Consider the following 10,649-nt stretch of genomic DNA (forward strand, 5'->3'; position numbering starts at 1 on the left):
ATTATATTCAGTGTCGTATAGTGACCAAACTATATTATAATATATTATGGTATATTTTACTATATTATGTCACATAACATTATGATACTATTATATTCATCATAAAATATTATAGTAGACTATAATACACTGTACCATACGATTTTGCACCGTTTTATACTATATTGTGTTTTATTGTATTATACTGCCGGAAATTATATTAAAGTGTATTATGTTACATTATATAATACTATGCTCAAGTACATTGTAAGGGAAGAGGGATGGGAGTGCATCAGGGTATCTTACAAGTGAATGACTGGATGAAGGAGTGAAATGTCAACCCGATTCACAGGGGAAAGCTGTGTGTTTTCCCCAGAAGGTCTGAAATGAGTAAGACGCACCCTTCTAACAAACAAACCATCAGGCAGGTTTAAGCTGGTACAGCGAATTCTTTTATTATATGGCCGGATGTTATTGCTGGAAGGCGCCGGGTCCTCAAAGTCCATTTTGGCCTTCTTAACAGCAGTAATATGAAAGTTATCTGATAATCAAATTCGGATCTACTGTAAGTCTACCTGCATCCACTGGTAATGCCTTGAACTGATGGTGGCTTCACACATACATACATACATACATACATACAACTGTGCACGGTCGGTTAAGTTCAAAATTTAGTTGATCTCCTGTGATCCAATTTCGCACTCAAAAACTTCATTCCTCTAGTAGTCGATCTCACTTTATTTCTCCGGTTGAGCAATGATATGTGAGATTCTGTTGTTCTTTTGCTCACCCAATGTTTGAACGATAGGGTCTTGAATAAATAATTAATTTCTACCGCGTTGGGATCAGGAAGCAAATTATTTTTTGTATCATTTATATCTATTTTATATTTAAATCTCAAGTTAACTGCAAAAATGTTGATTGTCGCAGAATTTTAATAATGTTTTCCACTTGGTGGGCAGTAGAACGAATAGCATATTTAAAATTGCCATACGACCAAAAAAGTTTGGGAACCACTGGTCTACATTGTTTGAAATCAATAAAAATATCGGTGTTTTTGAAACGAACTGCTCCATTAAAACCATTTGCGTATTTGTCAAATGTGTTTCGAAAATATGCAAAAGTTTTCAAAGAATAATACTTTTCTTGTAATTAGGTTTTGCACGATGACGACACAAATGAACTGATGAATGAATGAAGTTCATCTTTGACAGTTGCCGTGTACTTGTTTTGTTTTGCAACTGCAAGTTAAAATTGAAAAAAATGACGAAAAAGTGCCTGTTAAAAACGTATTTCACAGTGAAAATAACTAAAAAGATTGCCCTGCATGTGTTTCCAGCATCAAGGAGCGATATATGTATGCATCTGTTGAGTGTGAGCAATTTTTACATTCGAACGATGAACTTCTGATGAACTTTTAAACTGTAAACAAGTACACGTCGACTGTCAAAAAAAGTTCATTCTGTTCATTATTGTAAGGTTATGTCATGTTCGTGCAAAACCTAATACTCATGTGAAGTATAGATAGCACAGAATGAACTCATGAACTCTTAGTCCACATTTGTATCACGTAATATCTACGTAACTTTTTTCGTAGATTCTATAGAATACTTTTGTGAAATTTATACAAAGTTCATTTAAATTGTGCTGTAAAATTTATTTTATCTGAACTTACTTTTTACCAGAATTTTACTTAATAGTCACATTATTTTAATGTTCTAAATTGAATCTTAATAATATATATTGGTACTAAAAACTAATAGATTACATAGTCTGTTGGACATAACATTGCGATAAATTTTGTTCCCACGCAGATATTCTGAAATTTTTTTTAATTCGTTTCTGTTGAATCACTGGTGAAAAATATCAAAAATACAGAATGCCTTGTTCTAAATCCTTTCTCCGAAGCAGCTAAACTGAAGCAAACATTGTTCCCTTTAAGGAATGCATTCAGCTGGAACTAGTAGTTCAAGATGTGATTGATGTGCTGGAACACAATCTAGAGGTTTTGCCTATTGAACTCCGCTGTAGAAAAAAACAAAATTGAACTGTGTCAGTTTCGTATTTTTGGAGTAGTTTTTGTGTTCCAGTTTCGTATTTTATTTACCCTAAAATCACTGTGATAAATACCTTAGAAGGATCAAAAGGGATTTGGCCTATGTTGTTTGCTCTAGGTTTTTCAACTGACCCCATATTGCGAGCACAAAATGAACATGACAAAATGAATTCAAATAAGTGCGTGACACATAGAATATATGAGCAATAATTCTGACATATGGTTCATTTCATGTTCAATCATGATCCGCTGGTTGTTAAGAAGATCATGTAAACTCCGATGACAAAGCCATTTTTGGAATCTACGTGTTTTTTCACATAAGGTTAACGTGTGGATTTTTTTGAGTGATTAACCGTCATCTAGGATTTTGAAACAACCTGAATTATAGTTTTAAGACACATTCATCAAACCCGTTCCAAAAATACCCATTGTTTGTAAAGATTTCCAAGGAATATGTATAAAAAAGGAAGCCGCCATAGTGGATTTAGAAACGACCTTAAACATATTTTTCTGGCATTTAATCATCAAATCGGTTCCAAAAATACCCACATTGCAGCAGATTGTAGTGTATTCCATCTCATCCGTGACATGTTTATGAAAAGTCGTGAAAATTGCGGTTTTGTCGATTTAGTTAATGCAGTAGCTGCTAGGTTACTACGACCCCAACTGTCGTCAACAGTAACAGCTACAACCGAAGCGGTTAGAGAAGAAAATTTTTTCATAAGTACAAATCTAACCACCGATCAGAACAGTTCAGAAATAATTGTTACTTTCAATTGTTTCCCTCCGGTCTTGCACTCTGTAACATACAAGAGTAGGGTTGTTAGTGTGTCCCGGAAATAAAAGATGATTATTCAAGAGCTATAGGAATTGATTTTCAAAAATAAACACAAAAAATTGAAAAAATTGACAAAATCTTTTTTGGAATCGATAGAACGATCAATATAATTTAAAGTTTGAAGATGATCTCATACAAATGTTGTCCGCAGCTCCGCTCAAAGATAGCTCATGCGTAAGGACCAATTTTGGCACACTATCTCCAACACATCGGCCAGTATTTCACGAATAATGCCACCGGCCCATAATCCACACCAAACAGTGACTGTTTTGGGATGCATTGATAGCTCTTGCAATGCATCCGGCTGGTCTTCGCTGAACACAATTTTTCGATAAAAAAGTGAATCTTCCTTCAACTTTCCCAGCGTCCATTCATGATTAAATTATAGACCAAACGACGATTCATGGCTAAATTATCAAACTGAACAAATCTGACAATGACACGAGACACGATTAACGCGTGATCTGTCAAAAACAGTGTTGGCAAAAATATGACAGCAAAAAATCACCCTTTATTATGGTAATCGTTCTCGTTGTTTTGTGCCCTCTCGAAAATTTGAATCGGTAAATGTAAATGCGTCGCTCAGAGTGTTATTCATTGTGCGAAGTGGATTAATTGTTTGGTTTGTAGTACACTCAGGCAAATTGAGTAGTGAAAATCATAAGGCAAATCGTATGATGCATCAAAAATCATCAAAGTCACCATTTCATAAGATTAATATGAAATATATACCTCTGCAATGTATACATCTCATCTATCACTATTATAGTTTTCATACGAACAACTTATGAATTCCACAGTACATGAGATAAGTTATGTTTGACATAGAAATTTCGCACAATATTCCTAAAAATTTCGTATGAATTTCATAAGGCAATTCCAATTTCGTGACTTCATAAGGCGTTCTTATGATTCTCATACGATATTCTTGTGGCTAAAACCCATACGAAATAATTGTGAAATTTCAAATATTATTATAACATTTTAGACTATTTTCCTTTAAACACGTGAACTGTTTGCAAAGTGAAATATGACATTATGTTTTCAGCTGTCTGTTGTCATGACACCGCTGACAGTTCTCGATTGATTTTTCATTAGGGCGTATAAGCAAGTGACAGTTTCTCTTTGTTTACTTTCTCTTCTATTAATTACCAAGCGGTTTCCACGTTTATCACTCAACTCTTTGCATAAAATGATAGCCGAAACTTTCGACTTTCAAACAGAGATCAAAGAAAATCTTTTTTATCACATCACAATAATCGAAAGAGAGAGTGATTAGAAAGAAAATGTCACTTGCTTATACGCCCTAATAAAATCCCGATCAACCGAGAGTTAGCTTCTGTGGAATTAAGAGTGCTGCCAGCTGAACCGAATACCTAATACGTGAGTGAAATTGCCATGCAAATTTAGTTTTTATTCTATAAATACATGACATTTGACAGGAAATTAACTGTGTAGTAAAAATTTGTGTTCACCCTTTAATTCGAGTGATATCACAGATAACAGATATACCGGCTCGAACAAAATTTTTCAAAATCCTGTGTAAATTTCAAAATTTGCTATACGTTGGAAACAGTATTGCCACCTACTCGACTGTTTGCCGCGATCTTTCAAAACGTTCCACTACGTTTCAGAACGATAACAAAATCCTCCCGCCTGTTATAGAAATATTCAAACTACAACAGTTTCAACACTTATCACACGATTTCCCCAAGTGGTAAAGACAACTTTATCTCCTTGTCGCATAAATCACATGAGAATTCGATCAAAATAAAACAAAAATAAACTTGTCATTTAAACCAATAGCAAAACAAAAATTTAGGGTAATGTGAATGTCGCACCAAAAAACTGTGGCTCGTGCGAAAGCGGCAGCCAAATCGTGGTGGAACATTTTGTCGATCGTGGTGACATCTGCAAGTGTTCGCCACGCTGATTGAGCAAATTTTACACAGGGTTCATATGTGAGCCTGTATATTTGTTATATGTGGTGATATGTAGAAATACCGGACAAAAATCGGAAGAAAATACTATTGGCATCAGTTCCGGGAAAATGCAATAAGCATAAATTCGCTTCTTTGGGAAATTTTCGTAATCAATAAAAATGTCGTACTGTATGGCAAATTTGGCAAATAATACTATTAATTTATTTCATCAAAGTGCTGCCTGCTAAATTGGAATATTTCGTATTAATATTATATGAAACAAGAACAAGAAAGTGAAGTTCGTTTCAACTTAAACTCACAACTTCAACAGGAACAAAATATATCTTCATCAATAGTCAAACCATCACAATAATAAGCGTTAACTGAAACTGAAAATTAAATGTTTCTAAACAATATCACACAACATGGAATGGCGAAAACATATCATTTGCTAGTAAAATCCTTCTCCTACTCGATCTACATTTGGAATGTGCTGTTTCGAATAGTATTGACTGAAGCACTAAACGGAAACCAGCTAATTACTTATTTTTTTAATATATGGTGAATCTAAAAATGAACATTAAAATAGAGAGTTCAGTTTTTGTATATAATTTGTCGTGATTATGAGATTTCAAGTACTTTTTTGATTGGTTTCTATTTTTTGTTTGATGTGCTATAGTCGCTGCAACAAATGCATTTTTTTTCAATTTTTCTAATTTGCTAATGACTATCGCAAAAAGTCTGTGGTTTGTCAAGCAAGCCTGAAAACAACAACAACAACTTTAAAAAAAAACGCGGAATGATTCGTCTTAGCTTGGTGGTATCGTTGATAAGGAGATCTGCGATTGATGACCGGGTCGGCTGCCGAACCAGCTCTTTTTCCAGGTGATCGTGTCCTGCAGCAGCTTTTCCTCTTCGTACGTCAGCTGCAGCAACGTGGAGACGGCTTTGATCAGGTGCCGTGCTTCAACCTTTTTAATAAAAAGAGTACTGATCAGTAATCAACCGAAATCTACCTGAAGGCAAACCCAAAAATACCTCTCGACTGGTAAGAAATTTTATTATCACATGTTTCAAATATCGGAAATTTACTTCATCCATCACGACCGTTCCCTTTGTAGTGCCTGGTGCGATTTTCTGAGTTCCGTTGGCATGGGGACTACTGCCGCAACTGTTACTGCGACTGTGACTGATGTTACCGTTCGGGTGTTTTCCACCATGAATCGTGAAATCTTGCTTTTCTTTTGGGCTGTTTTGATCCATCGTCCTTTCGGAATGGTTTTCATAATGCCCGCTAATGTGAGAGATGGCACCACTGCTACCATTATTATTATTATTGCTGTTGATCTCCTCCTGGAGCGTTTTCTTCATGTCAACCAACCTTTGGTTGAGAATTTTGATAATCTGATGAAAAAATGGTAGTTGAAAGAATCTTAAATTCCAAAAAATAATGAAATAATTAACTAACTTTATTTTTATCTACTACTTCTGCATGTAAGCTATCTAAGGAAGCCAATTTAGCATTCTGCTCGAGATTTGTGCTCATCAGTTCATCAATCTGCTCACGCAGTTCGTTTACGGTGTTTAATCTGCAATTCCGAAATAACTCGTCAATATCATTAGTTAAATTTTGATGTTCAATGCACAATACTTTTTGTCTAATTCCCTTTGCAATATAGTCATGCGATCGTGAACCTCCTGCACCATGACTCGTTCCTGGTGAAGTTCCTGTTTCAGCATTTCCTCAGTTTGAGAGATTTCTGCATTCTTCATGAGAATCGATAACTTTTCTTGCTTTTCTCTACAAACCGGATGATAAACAGTAAGATTGATTACAATCAAACAAAAATGTAGCTTACAAAGATAACTGATTGTTCAGCTCACGAACTGTTTCCTCCAGTTGAACAACTTTTTGCTTGTGACTACTGATAGATCTGTCGGACCCTTCCAGAGAATCCAGAAGCCGCTTTTCAGTTTCAGTGAGATTGGTCTTAATACCGTTCAGATCCACTTGTAACTGTTCCTGGAAGAGAATAAAAAATATGGTACAGAAATTGGTTTGAAAAACCCTTGAAAATGTGCTCGTGGTGTGTCTTCTTATCCCCTACGTTCCTGTAGTAATGATTTTAGCCATCAAAAATTGGCAAAATAATCAAGCTTACCGCAAAATTTCTTGAAAATGAACGAAGAGACTATGAAAACATTTAGAAAAATAGTTTCAAAAAAATACATTTAGAAAAAAATATATTAAACACATTAAATAATAAATATACCAGTTACAACCGAGAATAAAGCATAAGGGCATGTTCAGGAGTGTTCTAGTTCTAGATGAATAATTTATGTCAGTTTAAAAATTTAAATCTAGAAATTATAATAAAATAAACTGGCAGCCCCAGCAGCGTTTTATCTGGGTTTCAAATATAAAAAAAAGAACGGCAGCGTATACCAGTTTTACATTTGACAGTAGAACTGTTCGAATAAAAAAAAAACCAAAACAGCTTACTGGGGATACGTTTGTTTCAGTTTCAGTTATATTATAGACCACCCATATGAATCTTGCAGCTGCTGAATTTGCTCTAACAATAGTAATAATATTAATAATAATAATACGATTGTTCTTTTTCAGAGTTTGCATGTGAATGTTGTTTTTTTAGTTCTCTATTTTACTCTCTTCCAGTCATTTGATTTTAAGAGTGCTTACAATATTCTCGAGATCAACAAAATTACACCTTCTTCAGTTCAGACTAAATCTAAAATAATTATCTTCTCGTACAAAGCTTACGATAGAGGAAAAAACGTGTACGTACTTTGTTTCGCGTTAATTTAGAGAACAGAGCAACAGATCCCAAACAAACTTTCCATGGTTGTGCGAAACCAAGCGAACTATGGAGCCATTTGTTAATTTTTCTTCATCTAAAGAACCACAACAGTGACCTTGATTTGAAAAAATTACATCGTTTATTACGAAAAAAAATATAAAATCCCTTCAAACGAATCAATTATTTTGCCCTTCACTGTACTCCTCAAAGCTTCTTCATTCAGTCGGTTCATCCGGCAGTGAAATGTTACATGACAAACGAAATATTTCAAACAGACAACACACAACAATTCATCCACAAGGCAATCGGAAACAAAATAAGAACAAGTGGTTTGTTTTGATTTTCTGTTGCGAAAAGAAAATCAATTTAAAAAGCGAAAGTAAGAAGTTGCAAATTAAACCGTGCAGCGAAGAAGGGGAAAAATGAAACAAACTTATAAAACATAAAACTTTTTTTTTTATTTGTGTTGTACTTTAAGTCTGTATTCTAGCCTAACGAAAACAGTTTTCAAACAAAATACTAATGTTAGTAACTAACAAATGCTGTCTTAGAAGGAACATTTTTTTTAAATATATAAAATAACCAACTTCATTTTCGTCTGACTCATAGACGATATAACTATAATACCCAACACAGAAAAGCCACTGCATTTGATAAGCACAGTCGATATGTGCTGCGAACCAGAACACACCATTCTACTGATAAGGGTAAATTAGGCTTGAACCTGATTGGCTATTTTACTTGCAAGGCAACCTGTACATGTTAGTGGCCTTTTTAACGTGCGATATTTGCCTGTTTCTGTGCTCAACTGCGTTTGTGTTATGTGTAGCAAATAATTTGGTTTCGGTTTATCACTTGGGTTTACTTACGAGTTTACTGTTCATGAATGTCACTTCCTCCTCGTGCTGTTCGCGAGCATCCCGAAGGGCCGAGTTCAGTTCTTCAATCTCCTCATTCATCAGTTTGATCTGAAATGTCCGACAAAATTATTGATCTACTAGGCCGGCTATCAGTTACGATACCTTATTGTCCCGCTGGATAACTTCATCGCGAGTTTTCTCTAGCTCAAACTCCAGATGCTTTGCCTTTTCTATGAGATCGTCTTTTAGTTTGAGAGCTTTGTGCTTTTCAGTGGTTTCCTCTGCCACCTGACGGGACAGCCGGTTCACCTGTGTTTCGAGGGTCAAATTCTGGTTGCTCCAGCTACTTTTGATATCTGATAGATGCAGGTGGGCCTCCTCCAGACGTTGCTCAAGCATCCTACGTTCCTGTAGTAACGATTTTACCGTTTCGTCCTTATCTCCGGTAGTCAACGAAGCGCGACTTTCTTCTAATACCTGGATGCGACTTTTAAGATGACGATTTTCCTCCTTAACTGTGGCCAGTTGTGACAGTAGGTTGCTCTTTTCAATCGATGACGAATGCCGCAGATTTTCGAGTTCATCCTGCAAAACAAAATACACAAAATAAATTTCCCTAAACATTTTGTTTCCTCCAAAACATTACCTGCAAATCCTCCACCATTGGTTCGATTTCCCGGAGTCGACTAAGCTTGTGCTTTAGATGTTCGACCTGCTGCTCAGCCGCTTTCTGGTGCGATATTCGATCTACTGCTTCCTGTTCCCTGAACAGAAGCATACTTTTCAGCTTGGAAATGTCCTGCTGTTGGAGGTTCTGTATCTTATCCTGTTCCTCGCAGAGCAAATCTTTTTGCACCTGGGCCACCTTCAACGATTCCTCTAGCAGCCTGTTGGCATCTTCCAGGCGCGTCTTTTCTTCTTCCAGCGTTCGTGTCTGTTCCCGAAGATCATTGAACTGACAAGCCAAATCTTGCAGTTGAGCCCTCGTTGCGCTCAGTTCGGCTTCCTTCTGTTCGAACAAGCTCAACTCCTCCATCGATGCCATGCTGGTAAAGGATCCTAACCTATTCCGTTGATAACGCTGGGTTGAACCGGCTGCACCGGACTGGGAGTTTCTTGATGGTAGTGATGTAACATCGCTTCCGGTTTCCTCTTTAATTTTATTTTTCAACGAAGCGAACATTGTCGCTCAAATCAATAATGGAAAGCTCAACACAGCGTAAAATTGCTACCGCCGCGTTCAATCGATCGATGATGATTGCAAAACATACTCAACACTACGATGCCTTTGGTTACTGAAAAGTTTGTATTGTTTCAATCTAAAGCCTGTCTATTAACAGGTGCAAACACTGGCGCTCCCTCAAAAAACGGCATGCCATATTTTTTTATCAGACAGAACGAAATACGCTGTTACTCAAAACAATAGAACCATTGTAAATTCGAAATTGCGATAAGAAGTTAGTTGTGTTCTTTCGAGGTTCGTGTTTTTGGCTTAACGGAAACAGGTAATACAAGTTTATACGAGCATACACAAGTTGTGCATTTGAACAACACTGAAAAATAGGATTTATCACACTGCGCGGCGGTAACTCGAGATCAAAGAATGACTAGCGTATCAAGGAACGATGAAAATAAATATGTAGGGAAAACAAACGAACTCCTTTCAATCGACTACAATAAAAAAAAATTTGACTAGGCGATTCAGTCGAGAAAAAATTTTTTCACTGCTCAACAAAAAGTTGATTTTACGAAACTCGTCGCCTTCGGTGCGATGACACAAAAGATTTGACGTGTAGAGTGAATTCATGTGGTGAAATATTTCAACCGATGAACCGATGAATCCCAGTTAAGACAATGCCCACTGGTTTGTGAATGAGAGTCTACTTTAAAATCAATCACCAAACTTTGGGATCAACAAATATGCGAGTTTGAGAATCTATTCTTGGTATGCTGATTGTGATATTGGGCCGTATGAATAAAACCTAGCAAGCTTGAATTTCGCTGGTATATGTAAATGTGGAACACGTTTCTGTCAAAAGAAGAGACTTTACTGCACAACAACTTTCGAGCATGCTACAAACTGTAGTCACTCCCGGTAAAACCATCAACGAGTGAACACGTTGTATCGTGTTGTAATGCGGAGAAAAAATGACTATTTCGCGAGAAAGAAACAAT

General features: G+C 36.2%; 1 protein-coding gene across 1 annotated transcript; it reads right to left on the reverse strand.

The window, feature by feature from the left end:
• Positions 1-5,007: 5,007 nt before the first annotated feature.
• On the reverse strand, positions 5,008-10,264 carry LOC131432754 (golgin subfamily A member 1). Its single transcript, XM_058599253.1, has 8 exons — positions 9,121-10,264; positions 8,637-9,059; positions 8,484-8,582; positions 6,655-6,818; positions 6,447-6,596; positions 6,264-6,384; positions 5,834-6,199; positions 5,008-5,766 (listed from the first exon to the last, which is right to left on the reverse strand). The coding sequence occupies exons 1-8, from the start codon at positions 9,655-9,657 to the stop codon at positions 5,605-5,607; spliced, it is 2,022 nt and encodes a 673-aa protein (XP_058455236.1). The 5' UTR covers positions 9,658-10,264; the 3' UTR covers positions 5,008-5,604.
• Between the last annotated feature and the right edge of the window lie 385 nt (positions 10,265-10,649).

Source organism: Malaya genurostris, chromosome 2 (assembly GCF_030247185.1).
Source record: "Malaya genurostris strain Urasoe2022 chromosome 2, Malgen_1.1, whole genome shotgun sequence".
Taxonomy (NCBI): Eukaryota; Metazoa; Arthropoda; class Insecta; order Diptera; family Culicidae; genus Malaya; species Malaya genurostris.